Here is an 18,742-nt window from a genome sequence, read left to right on the forward strand (position 1 = left end):
GGTACTGGGGTCCCCAGGGGCAACCCAGGGTCCAGCTGGACATCCAAACTGTTTGGCTGCCCCAGGAACCCAAGTGCTCCAACAAAATGCCCAAGGAATGCCACTGTGCCATGCCATCCTGCCCCAGCCCCCCAGCCCACCCACCTCTCCATCCGGATCGCTTCTGTCCTGCGCAGCTTCTCCTCCCACGTCTCGTTCAGCTCTGCAATGATCTTCTCTGTCTCCTGCCAGGGGGGTTAACAGGGCTTGCTGACACCACCCTGGGGCAGCTCTCCTGCCCACTGTGCCCAGTGTGCTCCAGTGGGGACACCAGTCCCAGCTTCAGGCTTGTTTGCACAAGCTGCAGCACATTTCACCCCATCTTTCCATCAGCCCCACCTTCAAAGAGTGAGGCACAGACAGCACCCTCTCCACTGCCTTGCTGCCAGCCCACTGCTGCACCGTGCAGGACCAGGAGCACTCTGCCCATCCCAAGCCCAAAGCACCTGTGCCACAGCTCCAAGGCAGCACCAGGAGGACCCTACAACACCCAAACCCTCAGGGTGGGCGAGCTCTAGGTCTGTCCACTCTGCAAGGGCACATCTGGGTATTGCTTCACATGAGGATCACGCTTCAGTGGGGCTCCAGAAAACACTGAGCCCCCTCTGCAAGCTGCAGGGCATGGAAAGGAGAAAGGGGGAAAGGGGAAAAAAGGGGGAAAGAAGGGGGAAAGAAAGGGGAAGGGGGAAAAAAGGGGAAAGGGGGAAAGGGAGAAAGAAAGGGGAAAGAGGGAAAGGGGGAAAAAAGGGGAAAGGGGGAAAGGGGAAGAAAGGGGGAAAGAAGGGGGAAAGAAAGGGGAAGGGGGAAAAAAGGGGAAAGGGGGAAAGGGAGAAAGAAAGGAGAAAGGAGGAAAGGGGGAAAGGGGAAAGAAAGGGGAAAGAAAGGGGAAAGAAAGGGGAAAGAAAGGGGAAGGGAAAAAAAGGGGAAAGGGGGAAAGGGGGAAAGGGAGAAAGAAAGGGGAAAGAGGGAAAGGGGGAAAGGGGGAAAGAAAGGTGAAAAGGAGGAAAGGGGAAAAGGGGGAAAGGGGAAAAAAGGAGAAAGGGGAAAGAAAGGGGAAAGAAAGGGGAAAGAAAGGGGAAAGAAAGGGGAAAGAAAGGGGAAAGAAAGGGGAAAGAAAGGGGAAAGAAAGGGGAAAGAAAGGGGAAAGAAAGGGGAAGGGAAGGGGAAAAGGGGAAAAGGGGAAAAGGGGAAAGGGGAAAAGGGGAAAAGGGGAAAGGGGGAAAAGGGGAAAAGGGGAAAAGGGGAAAAGGGGAAAAGGGGAAAAGGAAAAGGAAAAGGAAAAGGAAAAGGAAAAGGAAAAGGAAAAGGAAAAGGAAAAGGAAAAGGAAAAGGAAAAGGAAAAGGAAAAGGAAAAGGAAAAGGCAGCAGCCTCTTACCTTGAGCCTCTCGATTGCCTCCTCGCTGCCCGGGGCAAACATGATGCGCTCGTGCAGGCTGGCGACCGAGGCAGCGCGGCTGGACAGGGCAGAGAGGGAGGAGGAGGGGCTGATGCCAGCGATGGCGTTGGTCACTGTGGAGAGATTGTCATGGCGCTGGCTCAGCTCTGCCCCTCCAGCATCATTATTGTTCGCAAGGTCCGACACATCTACGGGCGCGGAAGGAGGGGAGGGCCGGGGAAAGACACACAGACAGGGTGACAGAGAGAGACAGAGACAAGAAAAGCTGTTGGGAAAAAAAAAAGAGTGGCCGGTGCGTCGAGAAAAAAAGGCAGGAATTACAGGAAAAGGCACAGGCAGCAGCAGAGCAGCACAGACAGCAACAGGGCAGGGCAGGCACTCTCCTCCCCAGCCCGGGCAGCCCTGCAGGGACACGGGGCTGTTGGGTGAGGCAGATGCTGGAAATACCATCTTGGGCTCCCAGGGACACTTTTGCAACCTCAGGTCCTGCATCCATCAGGTCTGGGACCAAATATCCTCCCCAAGCGTGTGCCACTGCCTCTGGCATCCTCTCCACCTCACAGAGCCTGTATGGTTTTCCCTGCCCAGATGCCCCAGATTAGCCAGATCTGGGAGCAGAGGATGAGAAGGGAAGGGGATGAGAGGGGGTGGCCCTGTGCCCTACAAAGGGGCCAGGTAGACAGGGCAGGAGGAGCAGCAGGATTCCCCCAGAGGGTCTGCTCGAAGGAAGCCCATGGCCTGGTGGAGCAGCACCTTGGCCAGGCAGCCAGAGAATGAAGCCAGCACTAGAGGCAGGGGTGCTTGCCAGCTGGCACCCCAGGAGTCAGCGCTGGGGGGAGATGCTCCTGCAGCCCTGAGGAGTTACTGGTTCTCAGAGCAGTGTGCAAGAGGCAGGCAGGGCACAGGTCAGCAGGTGCAGGAGTAGTCACCCATCTCCATTAGCCAGAAGGGCACAAGCAGAGCCCTGGCTCCTCAGCAGGTTTGCCATGGCCTGACTGCACTGCCTGACCCAGGGTGGGACAAGGCCCAGTGCTTATCCACAGGCCAAAGCCTCCTGGCCACCACCACCCACCAATCCACCAGTAGAGCACCATTCCATCCCACCCGAGGCCGTGCCAGGCTCCAGCCACAGTGAGACACCAGCAGCAGCAGAGCAGCAGCAGCAGCGACAGGAAACATCACAACAGCATGAAGGAGGAGTCCCCGTGTGCCCTGGGCCCTTGGCATGGCCAGCTGGGAGGACACTGGTCCCTTCAGCACTAGCCCAGGTGCTAGCCAGCACTGTGGCACCATGCCCTGTGCCAGCTCCCTGAGGATGGGCAGCCTGCAGGCACACAGCACCCCGGCAGCAGGGGCTGGCTGCAGGAGCCCTCCCCATGCTGCACGGGTGCCCCCGGGCACAGCCCAGATCTCCAAAAAGCTGGGAAGCAACAGAGAGTACCAGTGATGGGGAATACACACATTTGGATCCTCCTGCAGCAGGGTGGGCTAAGAGAGAAAGAGAGGGCAGGGAGGGGGGTGAGACAGAGAGAACAGAAGAGAGAACAGAACAAGGGCAGGGGGTTCATCTCAGTGGGGTATCAGACAGCACAGGGAGGGGAGCCCATGGGCACGTGCAGTCCCAGTAACGCCTTCCTGGCACCTCTGCTGGGTGCTGGATGCTGAAGATGGTGGGTGGAAGGGAAGAAGGGAAGGTTTGGCAGGCAGAAAGCAGCTCCCCCTGCCACAGGAGGGGCTGGGGGCTGTGCAGGGGCTCACAGGGGCAGCACTGGTGCTGCTGTGGGGCAGGGCAGCAGGGTGCATGGAGCCTGTGGGGACATCAGCCCATCTCTGCCTGGAGCCAGGGCAGAGAGCACCCCCGGTACCTACTGTCAATGATGTCCCCGAGGCCCTGGGCGTAGAGCAGGTCACGCAGACGAGCCACCTCATCCTTCAGCTCCCTGATGAGCTTGTTGTTGGGGTCCTCATTGATGACAGCATTGCAGCGGATCTGCTTGGCACGGTCAGCGTACCTGGGGAACAGGGCAGGGGCTTGAGCAACACCAGAACAGGGGCAGGGGCTTGAGCAACACCAGAACAGGGGCAGGGTCTTGAGCAATGCAAGAACAGGGGCAGGGTCTTGAGCAACACAAGATCAAGGAAGGGTCTTGAACAGAACAAAAACAGGGGCAGGATCTTGAACAACACTGAGCACAGGGGCAGGGCAACACAAGAACAGGGGTAGGGTCTTGAGCAACGCAAGAACAGGGGCAGGGTCTTGAACAGCACAAGAACAGGGGCAAAATCCCAGCTGCTGGACAAGCAAGAGTGTTGCAGAGCCCCTCCAGCAAGGAGGATCCCAGTGCCAGGACAATCCTTTGGCCTTTTGTCTGGGGTTGCAGGCTCCCTCCACAGTACACCCCCAGGCAGGGACACCACAGAGGTGGGACAGCACGTGGCAGTGCCTGGCCTCAGCCTCCCCTGTCCCTGCTCACTGCAGGAAGGACAAGGGCACTTCTTCCTACCTGAGGGTGCTGAGGGTCTCATCGTAGTTGATGTCAGCAGGACTGAGAGCAGCCACCATGGCAGTTCTGGAGTTGCCTCCTGCCCAGAGAGACAGGCAATGAGGGAGATGCTGCTCCCTGTGCCCCCTGCCACGCCCTGCCGTGCCCTTTGGCAGAGCACACCCCCAGCTGTCCTCACCCAGGTTCTCCCGCAGCAGCCAGGTCAGCACCGAGTCTCGGTACGGGATGAAATCTGTCTTCTTCTTCTTTTTGTTCTGGGAGAGCAAAGGGAAGGGCTGTCAGGCTGCCTGCTCCCCTCAAAGGGAAGGTGACAGCTGGTCCCCAGCCATGGGGACTTGGAGCAGGATGGAAACCTTGGGCATCTTTGCCCAGGTCCACAGGTCCTGCCTGTGAAATGCCCTGAGCTGGGAGGGTTGCTTAAGGCTGGCTTCTGAGAGCCCCAGAGGGAGGAGGAGGAATGAGGAGAAGATGGCTCGAGTCCAGGCACAGTCTCACTCCCAAACCACCCTGAACCCACTCCCACTGTGCTCCAAACCAACACCCCCTCCCCATCCAGCCTGGGCACCCACCTTGTTGGGCCCTGAGTCCTGCAAAGGAAATGGAGACAATGTTTAGGGGAGCTGCTTTTTCCTTGGCACCCACCACACATCCCTGGCCCTCAAACAGAGATTACCCATGCAGGTCCCCATGCAGGCGGCATCTCCACCTGCCCAGCTTGTCCCAGCTGCAGGGACAGCTTGGGATGTGTCTGCCCACCCCTTGGAGCTGAGATGTTCCAGCCCTTGGAGCTGGGATGCTCCAGCCCTTGGAGCTGGGATGCTCCATCCCCCAAAGCTGAGCCCAGCCCTGCTGCCCCGAGCCCATTTTTCCCCCAGTGCCAATGTTTGTCTGCTCTCCAGCTACCTACCATTTCTGCCAGGGCAGAGATGACTTTCCCCAGAGTGGTCAAGGACTTGTTGATGTTTGCTCCTTCCTGGTAAGAAGAGGAAAATGCTCAGGCCCCATTTCAGAGCCACATTTCAGCCCAGGAGAAAGTGAGGAATATCCAGCATGGTATGGGCAAAGAGGAGCTGGTCTAACTGGATAACCAGCACCCCCCAGCTGGGAATGATGGTGAAACTGGCACTGGGCAGCTTTCAAACACAATCCCATCCAGGATTCTGGCAGTGCAGTGGGCAAAGAACCAGGCAAGGGAAGGAGATGTTTTGGGGATGAGGGAGGAGGCCATGGTGTCCCACCAGCAGAAGGGGACCTCAGGTGAGCTCTCACCTTTAGCCTTGTGCCCTTGGCACCTGTGGAATCAGCTCTCTCACTGCCAGCCAGGTCCACCAAGCTGATTTTGCTGACCTGCAGGCAGAGGGGAGGCTGTCAGCCCTGTGGGCACAGCAAACCCAGCACAAAGCCAAACCCCCTTGCAGGATGGCACTGCTCTGAGGGCAGCAGTGGCTCTGCAGGGCCATCCCTGCAGGAGCTGCTCAGGAGCAGGGCTAATACCCTTGCAGGCAGGGCTGAAGCTGCCAAATACCCTGCACAGGGGTCAGTCCCTCAAGGGACCAGCAGCCCAGAATGTGCCTGGCGCTCATCTCCCTCCTGCTCCAACCCTCCACCAGGCTGCACCACCATGCCCCAAGTGCTGATAAAAGCACACAAAAGTCCTCCCTGGACCCATGAGGGCTGCCCTGAGTGCCCAGGCCTGCTCTCACCTTCTCAGTGGTGATGTCTGTCTCGGCATCGTGGCGCTTCTGCGTGAAGATGATGTTGAAGACGGCGTGGGAGCGGCTGCTGGTCTCGTTCATGTTGGTGGCAGCCACTGTGCTGCAGGGAGAGCAGGACAGGCAGCTGTGACACCCTGTGGGGGACACTGCAGCGGCTGGGGACGGGGACAGGACAGGGTACATGGGGGAAAGGCAAGAATAGAGGACAAGAGAGGGCTCTGGGAGAAGATGTGCACAGGTTCAGGCTTTTCCCTGCTGTCTCCAGTGCCCTTGGAAAGCAGGAGGAAAGTGAGGGGAAAGTGGGGATACCCAACACTCAGTGAGGAGGGGATTGCCACTTCCAGAGCAGCTGGACTGGCAAAGTCAGGGAGTGAAGCAGGACCTCCTAGAAGTTGTTGGAATCCATAAGGTTAGAGGATTTTTAAGAAATGGTTAAAAAAAGTATGTAGGCCTTAGATTGGAGTTTTGTTAGCATTGCAGAAAAGTTTCCCATGCAAGCAGAAAAGTTTCCCATGCAAGCAGAAAAGTCTGTAGAATTAGCTTTAAGATGACAACAAAGTTATTTAATGTATATCTTTAGAAGGTTAGCATAAATAGAACTCTGTTCTTTGTCTCTTATGAACTAGTCTTTGTTTTAGCTACGATTACGTATGTTTTATAAGATTAGATAGAATGCTTGTCAATATGTGTTTTCTGTGTCTGATTAGCTAAATTCTAGTCTGAGATGATTTTATGTATTGCTGTATGAGCCCTGCTAGAAGAGACATTTTTTTAGTGTAGATCAGTAAGCTGTCATGTCTCCATTTTGTATTTTGAGACTGATGTGCTAAAAATAAAAGCAAAAATCTCTTCACTAGTCTAGTTACAATGTTATGCATATTTAAATATTTTACCGCAACCTAGTGAGTTCCTTTTTTAAAGCGTGAGTTCCTAACACCATTAAACTTATACCTATCCCGTCCCCCGCATAAGCGACTGCAAGCTTCCCAAACCCTGCCCATCTCCTGCCCTTCTCCAACTCACCGGGCTTTGTTCCCAGAGTCCATGAGGTCCTGGATGTCGTTGTAGGAGGTCACAGCCAGCTTGGAAAGGTCCTCAACATATGGACCCATCAGGGGATGCTCCCTCACCCGCAGGTTGCCCTTGTTCTTGGGGTTCAGCAGGTCCCTCACGCGCTCACAGTAGATCTCCATGTAGCTCACCTAGAGCAGAGGGCACGGGCAGAGCTGGCAGGGTGGCCCCACAGAGGGCTCTGCACACTGGCACGGCCTGTGGAGCCAGCTGGGGGGCCAGGAGGGGCTGGGCAGGCAGAGGGAGGGGTGCCTACCTCCACAGAGTAGGACATGTTGTCGTTGGTGGTGTCGTTGATGCGGGAGAAGAGATCCTCGCACAGCTGCGGACACAAGAGCCAGGATCAGCCCCCCTGCTCCTGCCTGGGGGGCCCAGACACTGGGGTTTCTGCCTTTTCACCCCAAAATCCAACCAGTCAGTGCTGGGATGGCTCCTGGGGAGCTGGCAGAGCTCACATGGACAATCAGCATCCCCCGAGCCCCAGTGTGGTGTCATTGATGTCCTCACACAGCTGCAGACACAAGAGTGCCCAGATACAGGGGTTTCTTTTTCACCCCAAAATCCAACCAGTGAGTGCTGGAATGGCTTCTGGGGAGCTGGCAGAGCCCCTCCACGCTGGCATGGACAATCAGCATCCCCAGAGCCCTGCTGTGTCCTGCCAGGCCAGCTCTTGGTCAGCAGTTCAGCTCTTGGGCCACTGTTGCTCACACCCATTGGCCTTGTGTGGGCAGACCATTGTCCTTCCAGCCTTGGAGAGCCTGGGTGACCCTCCTTGACCCCCTCCTGGTGGAGCCATGCCAGCTCAGGGTCACAGCAGTGCTACATCAGACCTTGGCAAGGCCTCACTCCCACCCTGCTGCCCTCTGTCACAGACATCTTTCATGGACAATCCTTTCCTTAGGATTTTTCCTCCTGAGAAGCTGGGAGGCCTCAGGAACAAAATGTAAACAATGGTTATCTGCTGCTGTGGAATGCAACAGGTGCATCTGGGATTGGTCTCATGTGGTTGTTTCTAATTAATGGCCAATCACAGTCAGCTGGCTCAGACAGAGAGTCCGAGCCACAAGCCTTTGTTATCATTCTTTGCTATTCTATTCTTAGCTAGCCTTGTGATGAAATCCTTTCTTCTATTCTTTTAGTATAGTTTTAATGTAATATATATAATAAAATAATAAATCAAGCCTTCTGAAACATGGAGTCAGATCCTCATCTCTTCCCTCTACCTGAGACCCCTGCGAACACCATCACAGCCCTCCTTCCTCCCAGCTCTGCTTTTCCTTTGGGCACCCCTTTGGCATGAGGCAGTTTTCCCCAGGCACACCTGTGGGATGATGCCCTGCTGGTCCTTCTCCTGCTTGCCCATCATGGTGTAGGATTTCCCAGCTCCTGTCTGCCCGTAGGCGAAGATGCACACGTTGTAGCCTTCAAAGGCATGCTGCAGCATCTCCTCGCCAATGTCCCGGTACACTTGCTTCTGGGATGCATAGTTGATGTCTGCAGGCTGCACAGAGGAGGGGGACACGGAGAAATTTGGCAAGGAGGCCCTCCTGACCCTCCCCAGCCCAGCCTTTGAGGCAAGCTCAGCCCTCCCAGTGCTTACCGTAGTGTGGGACCAGTAGGAATAGTCAAAGCTGAAGCTTTTGGGTGTCTCTTTGGGCTGTTTTGGGTTCAGGATAGCTAGGGACAAACAGATGGGAACATGAGGCCACCAGCCACCCATGGTACCCCTGCCCCATGCCCCTCTCCCCTCCTCCATGTGGGAGGGATGAAGGGTGAGGGGTTTCAGTCCAAAACCCTCCTGGAAGGCTGTTGCAGACATCTTTCCATGCAAAATCCTTCTCTTAGGATTTTTTCTTCTTGAGAAGCTGAGAGGCCTCAGGGACAAAATGTAAACAATGGTTATCTGCTGCTGTGGAATGCAACAGGTGCATCTGGGATTGGTCTCATGTGGTTGTTTGGAATTAATGGCCAGTCACAGTCAGCTGGCTTGGACACAGTGCCTGAGCCACGAACCTTTGTTATTCATTCTTTTCTATTCTTAGCTTAGCCAGCCTTCTGAGATGAAACCTTTTCTTCTATTCTTTTAGTATAGTTTTAATGTAACATATATAATAAAATAATAAATCAAGCCTTCTGAAATACGGAGTCAACATTCTCATGTCTTCCCTCATTCGAAAACCCCTGTGAACGCTGTCACACAGCAGGGTCACAGGCTCCCTGTCCCCAAAGCCCCCGTGGTGTCACCTGTGGGGTGGGAGCAGCTGCAGCCCTGCCAGGGCTCCCCCAGAGCCCCTCTGGCTCCTTCCCCTGCAGGTGCCCAGCCCCAGCAGTGATCAATGCCTCATGTCACACCAGCAGCGGAAACAAGAGTCTGCTTTTGTCATCCCCTGATGAAAAGGACGTTGCCATGGAAATTGGAGACTGCATCACTGCTCTTCCTCATGCCATGGGTTGGTTTTTTTTTTTTCCTCCTCCTGTAGAGCATTTACCATGTGGTTTTATTTCTGAAACAACAGATGCATCAGAAGGAGCCCAAACCAGCGGGCAATCACGAGGTGCAGCCACCGGCCATGTTGGGTGACACTGAGGTGACATTGAGGCCTGCACAGCACAGCTCCCGTGCCCGCTGCCCCAGCTGCTCCCTGCCACCACCAGGGATGGAGGAACCACAAACCCTGAGCTTTCTCTTCAGTCAGCCAGGGCTCAAACCCCTCCTGGTTCCAGCTGGGCATTCCTGGGCAGCCCCAGGCACGGGGCAGCTCACTGCTGGGAGTCTCTGGTGGCCAGATGTGCTTCCAGATGTGCAGTGTCACACACACAGAGATGCTTTCTGCTCTGAACCCCTCCTCCAACACCAACTCCAATGGGAAGGGTCCCCCACTTGTGACCTGAGAAGAACCCAGCACTGAGCGAGGCAGAGAGGGGAAGGGGGGTCAGGACGCAGCCCCAGCCACAAAACCACAGCGTGGAGCTGCTGAGATGCTCCCTGGCATAGAGAGAAGCCCAGCTCTGGCACCAAAGAGGGGCTGGCACGGGCTCCCTGCCTGTCCCCCTGCTGCAGGCAGCCTGGCCCCACTACCCTGGGGCATCCCAGGCAGGCTGAACACCAGGAGAAAGGGCTGGGGAGGAACAACTGGGAATCCTCCCCTGGGAGAGCAGCCCACGGTGGCTGCCCTTTCCTGACCCCTGCTAATGCTTGGATGTGGTGCTGAGGGCATTGTGAAGAGAAGCAGAAGTTGTGCAAGAAGTGGGATGGAGCACCTCTGGTGGCTCCTGGTGCTCAGCCTGGCAGCTCCACCTGGTCCCCAGGCCTGTCCCTGCCCTGCAGAGTGACACTGACCGTGCAAACAGGAGCAAAGATGGGTTGTGGAGCAGGGATGGAGCAGCACAAGGAGCCTGTTCTACATCCCAGTGCCAGCCCATGCTGGGCACAGGGCAGGGGATGGCACCACGTGGCTCCAGGCACCCCAGCTGCAGCTCCAGCTGGCATGGGACACCAGAGACTGGGACACAGGGGAGCATCCCAAGGGCAGGCATCTCCTCTCCTGAGCTGGAACACTCTTGCCATGCCCCTGCCATTCCCATTTATTTGCCTGCAGGCAGATAAATGCTGCTGGTGGAGTTTTTCCTTTCCTATAGGACTTGTGCAAAAAAAAAATCATGCTCTGGGCCATTGGGATTGAAAAGGCAAGGAGGGGTGTGGAGGTGAAGACAAACACAGAAACAAGGGGGCAGGAAGGAGGAAAACTTCTGGAGGTGTCCCTTGCCTTGCCCTGAAGAGGCAGCAGCATGAGTGGGCAGGCACAGAGCAGGAGAAAGCCCAGAGCCCATCTCAGAGAAAATAATCACCGGGGTTTAAAGGCAGCAGAGGCACAGCTCCACAGGACAGAGAACATGACTGGGATCAAATATCCTGGTGGGAGCCATCAGGAGAGGGGCCAGGAGTGCTGGTGCCAGGGATGGTGCCCACAGGGTGCAGGACAGGCACAGAGCAGCGGGGCTGGGGGCAGCTGTGGCAGCTGGAAGCTTGCAGGTGAAAGGACAGCAGAGAAAGGCTGAGACCCCTCTGCCTCCCAGGGGCTCAATGGAGGCAGGAGAAGAAGCTGCCTCTCCACCCCAGCTCAGACAAAGGTCTCTCCAAATAATCCTGGGAAGGGGAAAACTTGCTCTCACCCCTCTCAGATATGTTGATCTTTGGCTTCTCTGCCAGGAGCTGGGGGGACTGGGACAGTCCTGCTCTGCTGGCACCCTCCTGCCTCCCCCAGCCGCAGCAGCAGCAGAGCCCCCCACACTTTGCTCCCCAGCCCCCTGGCCAGGAGGATTAGCCAGTGGTTTGTCCATTCATGGAGAAAATCCTCCCCGTCAGCAAAGGGCTCCTGCCTGCAGCCCTGCTGCCCTCCCTGGAGCAGAGGCACGGGCTGCAGGGCTGGGGGCACGGCCAGGGTGAGCAGGGGCACACAGCTCTGAGCAAACAGTGCCATGCTGGAGCTGGCGGCTGCCTGATGCTCTTGGCTGGGACTGGGGCACGACAGTTCCCCCCAGGACCAGAATGGGGAACATCTGCCCTCCCATTGCCTGCCCTGGGCAGCTGGGAAGCTCCTGCATGGACAGGAGGCTTCCTCACTACGAGGGCAGGTGGAGAATCCCTGTCCAGCCATGAGAACCCCACAGGAGGCCAGAGACCAGCAGGGGCTGCCCCACAGAGCTTCCCCCGGGCCTGGGGTGGCCAGCGGGGTCCCAGCGCCCCCCTGCACCCCTGGGCGCTGTCCCCTGCCAGCAGCAGGGTTGTCATGGCAGCCTGCAGGGCGGGGGTGGCTCCAGCAGCGTGTCACCCACCGCCGGTGACGCAGGATGGAGTTATTTTAGACACTGCCCCATCTGGAGGCTTCCAGAGCCACAGAGGACGGGTTTCACTGCCAGTCCCACACCCTGCTGGTGTCTAAAGAGGGGCAAGGGCTCCAGACAGCACACACAGCCCCAGGGCTCCGGGCTGCATTCCCCACCCTGAGCACACCATTCCCTGGGCAAACCCCCCTCCCATCCTTCCCTGATGCTGCTGCTGCAGCTCCAAGAGCCCCAGAGAGCAGGGATGGGTCCTGGTGTGCTGCAGTGAGTGGTACCTGGCCAGGCAGTCAAAAAACATTTGCTGGCCCAAACACAGCTCCAAGACCAGGTTGGAAGAGCCTGATCTCTAGTGGAAGGTTGGAACGAGATCATCTTTAACACAAATCCCTTCTAGATTCCCTTTAACACAAATCCCTTCTGAAAAAAGGGATTTGTTTGATTCTGTGATTCCTCTGTCATTGCCTACTGTCACCAAAATCCAAGGGCTCAGTGCCATGTAGGTCCCACCACTGCCATTCCAACAGCATCTCCCCATGGGATGCTGACCCCATTCCCACATCTCCCCCTCCAAACCACTGGAGATGCTTCAGGCATCCTCACACCGATCCCCCCCAGACTGCTGCGACCACACCACCCCTGCTCCTTGCCAGCAGCACCCAAACCGCCCTTCCTGCCCGCGGGGCACTCACTGGTGGTGCTTCCCGACATCTGGATGATGCACTTGGACTCGCGGCTCATCTCCCGGGAGTTGAAGGGCCGGACCCGCACCGCCACCTTCACCGAGGCTCCCGCCATGGCGCCGGCCCCGCCCGCCTGCCGCTGCCCCGGAGCGCTGCCTGGCCTGAAACGGGAGGGAAAGGGAAGGGAAGGGAAGGAAAGGGGGTCAGGAACACCTGCATGCCAACCCACACCCTGCACCTGTCTGCGTGGATGGATGGATGGATGGATGGATGGATGGATGGATGGATGGATGGATGGATGGATGGATGGATGGAGGGCCTGTGCAAGGAAACTGCAGGGAACGCTGCTCTGCCTCTGCCCCCAAGATGATGTTTTGTTCCATATCTCATTTTACCTGTTCTCTCTGCCATACCTCAGGTCAGGACCCCCAGCTCAGTCCCAGTGGAGCACGGGAGCCTGCAGGGCTCAGGGATGGAGGCTCCAGTGCTCATCTCAGTCCCCAGGGCAGCACTGGAGCCTGCATCCCCCCGGGCACCCCCAGCAGCCACTGCCAGCATCAGCACGACCCCAAGGAGCAGCTTTTCCACCCCAGGGTGACAATGCCATCAAATAGGTACCCCCTCAACCTGCAAGAAAAGTCCCAGCCCGTTACCAGAGCCTGCTGCCTCCCCTCCAAGCCCAGCAGAGCAGGGCTGGGCAGCAGGACAGAGCAGGGAGGGAGGCAGGGAAGCGATGGCATTCCACTGGGAACGGAGGCGGTGGCTGGGCATGCGCCTCCCATTCAGCTCCCACAGAGCAGACCTGCAGCATCAGCACCAGCAGCCCTTCCTGGGGAGCCAGTGGCCATTGCACTCAGCCCCAGCTCCCAGTTTACCATCCTATTTCCAGTCCTTTTGCTGAAAAATTAAACTGCACATCTCACCAAGACAAAACAAACCACTCGCCAACACCTCCCAGAGCAGCTGAACATCCCAGCACTGATGCTCTGCAGGCCAATCCCACCTTCCCTCAGCTGCAGTTAAGCCTCAAGACCACTGCCCAGAAAATTGTACTGGGATCCTTCCTCTGATTGCTTTGGGATCCTTTTGGACCTGCCACAAATCCCTTTCTAACATCCATCCCTTTTCCTGCCTCTCCCTACTCCCTGGCTCCTCCCTGCTGGTGAAAAAGGAGCACAGAACCCCTCAGAAAATGGGCAGGAGCTGCTCCTCTGGCATCCCAGCTGCACGGCTGGGTGTGAATTCCCTGATGCTTTCCAAGCCTGGGTTTTGCCAGCAGGATGTTTGCCCCGGGAGGAAGGAGATCAGGGAGAGAAATGAGATCGTTAGTGAGCACCAGCTCTGGTTACATGGGCCATGACCAGAAGGAGGGATCTTGAACATGAGATGTGTTTTCCCACAGCGGAAATGAAAAATTCAGGAGAATTTGTGGAAAATGTGGGGGGAGAGGGAAGAAAAAACCAAATCCACAGAATAGAAAGTATCCCAAGAGAAGGGGATGGTTTTAAAACTACCTGAGGTCTGACAGCTGGGGTTTGATTTCCAAGGGGGTGAGAGGAAACCAAGGACACGGCGGAAAAATTTGCATCGAGAAAGTGTTACAAGCTTGGCACTGCCTTTCAGAAACCCTTTGCCTGTTTTATAAGTGAGCTGGCATGTCCAACAGCGTGCAGAGGACAAAGCTGCTTCTGTTGGAGTTCCCAAGCCCCCCTCTTATCTCCCTGCTGGGATGGCTCTGCAGCTCCCACTGTGCTCAGCCAGTGATCACACCCATGAATCCCACGGTTCAAGCGTTTGGTCCCAGCTATTCTGAGCTTGGATTATTTTAAGCAGGTGTTTAACACCACCCTTGAGTCCCTAAGCAAGCAAGTGGGCTCTGCCTCCCAGTGGCCTCCGCCTCCCTGCTCAGCTGGGGGAAGGAAAATTAACCAGCAGAGCTTGCCAAAGGGGAACGGAGGAGTTGTTTTTCGCAGGAAAACGATTGGATGTATTCCCAAGTGGAAGGGCTGCATCTTCACCGGGCCAAGAGCCGGAGCTGCTCCACCCTGTGGCACCGCTCAAGGACAATGGATCCACCGCCGGGGCAAGGCTGCCCCTGACACCTGCCCATGTCACACCCTTCCCTCTGCTCCCGAGCCAAGGCAGCTCCCTTCCCCAGCTCTGCAGCCTCTCCAGAGGTGGCTCAGGTCCCTGCACAGCCCCAGAACAGCAACAGCCCTCAGTGAGCCCACCAGGACCCGCTGCTGCCTGCCTGGGCCACCTCAGCCCCTGCTCTCGTCCCCTCCCACCCTGTGCCACTCCCAGCCGCTCCAGCCTCATCACTGCCCACAAAGACACTCTGGTTTCTCCTTTGAACACTTTCCTGTGTGCCTCATTCTGCTGTGTGCCTTCCATTAGTGCTGCTTTCCTTTCTTTGCCTTTTTCTGCCCGCTCAGCCCCACACCCCACACCCCACCAATGCTGGCTGTGAGAACCTCCCTCCTGGCCAGCAGCACCTTTTCTCTCTCCCTGCCATCACAGGCTACATCCCAGTGTATTCCCATCTGGCTGTGATGTGATGTGAGCTCCTCTCCTGGCCAGCATTCCCTGCTGCAGAGTCCCAGTTCCATTTTCTGCTCCCTCCATTTCCCTCAGCATCCTTGGTGGGCAGTGCCCTGCTTCCCTCTGCTCCTCTGCAGCTCTCCAGCTCCATCCAGCCAAGGAGCCCAGGTGACATCCTGTGCCCTTGGGGACCGCCAGCAGACACTGCCCAGCTGCTCCTCACCCTCCTTTCCTTCCCCTGACCCACTCAGCTGCAGGGAGGCAGCCCTGGCATCACTGGGCATCCAGGGGAGAGAGGGGCAGGGCTGCAGCGGGCAGGGCAGGGCAGGGCAGGGCAGGGCAGGACCAGGGCAGCCCCCCCAGCCTGTGGGCAGCTCCAGCCCGGCCAGCTCTCCCTGCCTGGGGGCAGCCAGAGCAGTTTAATCTGCTGCCATCGAGAGAAATTCGATAAGCCAGGGCCAGCCCTTCGCTGCTGGGAGGGTGCCAGCACCACAGCCCCGCTCCCTGCTCCCTCCCTGCCGCCTGCCAGGGCTGCCCTGCTCACAGGGGAGGCTGCAGAGAGGAATGGCCACGTCCTGGGGCCAGGGGGAACATCTGGACCTGTCCCCAATTCCCATCTCTTCCCCCCTTTCCATGCACCCTGCTGGCTCTGCCTCTCCCTGTGACACACCAGGCACCCCCAGTGAGGAGCAAATCATGGAGAGCCACGATTAACTGGATCAGCCAAGATTAATTGGGCAGAGATTAGCTAATGAAACCACTCTTTAGTGCAGGGGCTACCAACTGGCAGCCTCTCCTGCTGAGAGGTGACCAGCAGGACAGGGAGCATTGTCCCCAGGTGCCACCAAGCAGCAAGCTCTTCCTCAAAGGATGCTGTGCTGCTGTCCCCCAGCTCCAGCAGATGAGGAGCTGCCTCAGCCAGGGAGATCCAAGGTGAGTTTCCCTTTGTCTGCTCCCATCCAGCCCCACATCACCTCAGCCAGGGCGAGGGTGGACGCCCCGTTGGCAGCACTGGTGTGTTCTCAGCAGCTTTGCTGTGGTGAGCCCTTCCCCTGCAGCCTTTGTTGGGGTCTGGCCGGGCCCACGGGGCTCTGTGGTGCCTCCAGGGCAGCAGGAACGCGCTGCTGGATGACATGGCACCGTCAGGCTCCTCACCCACCTCCCGCCCCACACAGCACGAGGGGCCATGACGGTGCAGTTTTCTCCAGAGCAGCACCTGCAGGCAGGGAGGCAGCTCAGAGGACAGCCCAGGACAAGGACAGAGCCCCCCACAGCCAGATGAAAGCCAGCCCAGCTCCCCCATCACCCTGCCCCGTGCCCCCTCACCTCCTGCCCACCCCAATGGGGGACACAGCCCCAGGGCAGAGCTTGCAGCTCCCTGAGAATTCCCAGGCAGATTCAGTTCACAGGTAGCAAATGCAAGGACATGGATGAGGGGTTCTGCTCCCCATCTCTGCTGCAGAGTAACCCCACCCCCATCCCTGCTCCCTCCATCCTCTCTTCCAGCCACGCCAGCCCAAAGCAGGGAAAGGGGCACAGAAAGGGCAGCGAGCTCTGGGGGCACCGCTGGGCACGGGCAAGGGCAGCCAGGGAGGGGCTGCACAACAGATGCCCACAGCAGCCAGGCCATGAGGGGCTGCAGGGAGGTGCAGGGTGGTGCTGGCAGCATCTTTGCCAGCGCCAGCTGCCACCTCCCAGACAAAATGGAGGTCAGCAGCAGCAGCAGCAGCAGCAGCGTGCCGAGATGGCAGAGCCACCACACCCCTGGCCATACCCGGGGGATTGTGTGCTGCCTCTCTGTCCCCAGTGCCACAGAGGCCACCTGCTCGGGGCTGCTCCGGGGGCTGTGCCTGCCTCTGGGGTGGGACAGAGGATGCTCGGCTGGTCCCTGGTGCCCCCCGAGCCCTGATGGTGTCGCATGGGACCCGAGCAGGCAGCAGCCCGGCTCACTGGGGTCTGCAGGGTCTAGGGGAGGAGGAGGAGGAGGAGGAGGAGGAGGAGGAGGGGGAGAAGGCAGCAGAGGAGTGAGACAATGGGGCAGGTGCAGGACTGCTCCCTGCGAGCCTGGATGACAAGCGCGGAGCTCTGCGCTAGCCCCGCACCCCGGACCGGCCCCTTCCACAGCCAGCAGCCACCGCGGTGACATGGCGGCCCTGCTCCGGCCACCCCACAGCGCAAGGTCACCGGCAGCTGCTCGTCCTTGGGGGCCAAGAGCAGCCTGGGCACCGCAGCATCTTTGCCGTGCCAGAGCCCCAGGCGGGGCACCCGGCGCTCCCCGCAGCGCTGCTGTTCGGCTCCGGAGCATCCTGATGGTGATGACGCAAGATGGCTCAGCTGCACAGCCACTGCCATCTGCCCCGCAGGGACAGCAGGGGTGCCTCCGGGGCGGCTCCTGTGCCCCTCGCCACGGCATCCTCCCCTTCGCACCCTGCCCGGGGCCGGGGCGGCAGAGGCGTCTCCCCGTCCGCGGGCAGCCCCCCCGCGCACCCCGGCTGGATCCTTCTGGAAGATGATGGGGCGGCACCCGGCGCTCCCCGCGCTGGGGACCCCAGGGCAGCTTCCCCACACCCCAACACCGAGCATCGGGGGGGCTCCGCAAAATGGCCCCGGCCGCAGCCCCCCCGCCCCGCCGGACCCTCGGGACGCGCATCCCGCTCCCGCCCGCCGGGGCCACGAGGGGCGGCGCCGCCACCGCCGAGCAGCGCCGGTGTCCCCCCGCGGCCATCGCCCCGGTGCTGCCCGGTGCCGCCCGCCCCTCCCTACCTGTGATGCCCGCGGCCGGGGCCGTGGCCGGTTCGGAGGGGCGCGGCGCTCAGCCGTGGGCGGGGGGCGCCGGCATGAGGCCGAGCCGCGCGGTGCGATGCGGTGCCGGTGCCGGTGCCGGTGCCGGTGCCGGTGTCGGTGCGGGCGGCAGCGGCCCCGCCCCTGCGGTCCCCGCCCCACGCGCTGGTTGGCGGCCGCCGCCGCCCGGAGGGGGACGCGGGGACCGGGAGGGCGCGCGCGGGGATGGAGCGGTGACGTCAGCGCATCCCCCGGCCCCGGGAGCTGCGGAGCCGCCGCAGGGGCGGGGCGGGGCGGGGCCGCTGTCGCCTGGCAACCGGCACCGGCCCGGTACCCCCGTACCCCGGTACCCCGGTACCCCCGTACCCCGGTACCCCGGGCCGGACACCGCTAGCGCTGCTCCCCGGTGCAGAATTCCGAGGAGCGGCCCCGGCCCCCGGTGCCGTCAGTTCGCTCCTCCGTCCGCCGAGCCGCCGCCCGGGGCACGGCCGCTCCTGCCCATCTGCGCCCGGAATTGAGAGGCAGCGCAGAAAGCGGATTATTCCCTCGCTGCCAGCTGTTTGCAGCCTCGCCCCACGGCAGCCCCCAGGCCACGCGAGCCCTCCCCGCCCCAGCCATGCCCCAAATCTCCCCAGAAAACAGGGACATCTCCATCTGATATGTCGTCATCGCTCTGGTGGGTGATGGCTGGGCAGCAGTCCCTGGGCTGGCTGTGGCTTCCATCAGCCATGTCGGAGCAAACTCATCTGCCCCCAGCTCCTCTCCGTGGTCCTGGCCCTGTGCCTCTGTCCCTGTCTTCAGCAGCGGCCACTGGTGCCATTTCTGCCAGGTGGCAATTCCCACCCCTGTGCTGCCATCCCTAACCAAAGCTTTGCTCACTGAGGGGCTCCTCTGGGCAGGGACCCACTCATGGCTCTGCTAAAGCTGGCAGAGGGCAGCTTGTTTGCATTTCAGGGTGTGGATGGCAGAGAGCATGCCAGAGGTCGGGCACAAGGCAATGTGCTGTGGGTACACACAGCAGGTAACAGAATATCGACCCCACGCGGGGCCTGTGGCACCCTCAGGACACTCTGGGATGCTCATGGTCCAGGCTGAGCCTGCAGAGCACAGCTCGGTGGGGCAGGGATTGTGTCAGTGTCCCAGCCCACAGCCCTGGTGCTCATCAGTCC

The 18,742-nt window shown here is 59.2% G+C and overlaps 1 protein-coding gene across 28 annotated transcripts in view; it reads right to left on the reverse strand.

Moving 5' to 3' along the window:
- Positions 1–12,409, reverse strand: part of KIF1A (kinesin family member 1A) — a 37,914-nt gene extending 25,505 nt beyond the window's left edge. For 10 of the 28 annotated variants that reach the window (XM_063166584.1, XM_063166583.1, XM_063166580.1 and 7 more), the window contains exons 1-14: positions 12,261–12,409; positions 8,327–8,403; positions 8,048–8,227; positions 6,983–7,048; positions 6,679–6,857; positions 5,644–5,755; positions 5,210–5,287; positions 4,848–4,913; positions 4,510–4,527; positions 4,119–4,194; positions 3,941–4,019; positions 3,306–3,448; positions 1,416–1,549; positions 145–224 (exon numbers count right to left, since the gene is read on the reverse strand). In XM_063166584.1, the coding sequence (XP_063022654.1) occupies positions 145–224; positions 1,416–1,549; positions 3,306–3,448; positions 3,941–4,019; positions 4,119–4,194; positions 4,510–4,527; positions 4,848–4,913; positions 5,210–5,287; positions 5,644–5,755; positions 6,679–6,857; positions 6,983–7,048; positions 8,048–8,227; positions 8,327–8,403; positions 12,261–12,366 (1,394 nt within the window). In that variant the 5' untranslated portion in view covers positions 12,367–12,409. Of the gene's footprint in view, positions 1–144; positions 225–1,415; positions 1,625–2,897; positions 2,925–3,305; positions 3,449–3,940; positions 4,020–4,118; positions 4,195–4,509; positions 4,528–4,847; positions 4,914–5,209; positions 5,288–5,643; positions 5,756–6,678; positions 6,858–6,982; positions 7,049–8,047; positions 8,228–8,326; positions 8,404–9,400; positions 9,474–12,260 lie in introns of those variants that run through there. The other 18 variants (XM_063166574.1, XM_063166573.1, XM_063166572.1 and 15 more) reach the window with 4 other exon arrangements.
- Positions 12,410–18,742: the final 6,333 nt, after the last annotated feature.

Source organism: Melospiza melodia, chromosome 12 (genome assembly GCF_035770615.1).
Source record: "Melospiza melodia melodia isolate bMelMel2 chromosome 12, bMelMel2.pri, whole genome shotgun sequence".
Taxonomy (NCBI): Eukaryota; Metazoa; Chordata; class Aves; order Passeriformes; family Passerellidae; genus Melospiza; species Melospiza melodia.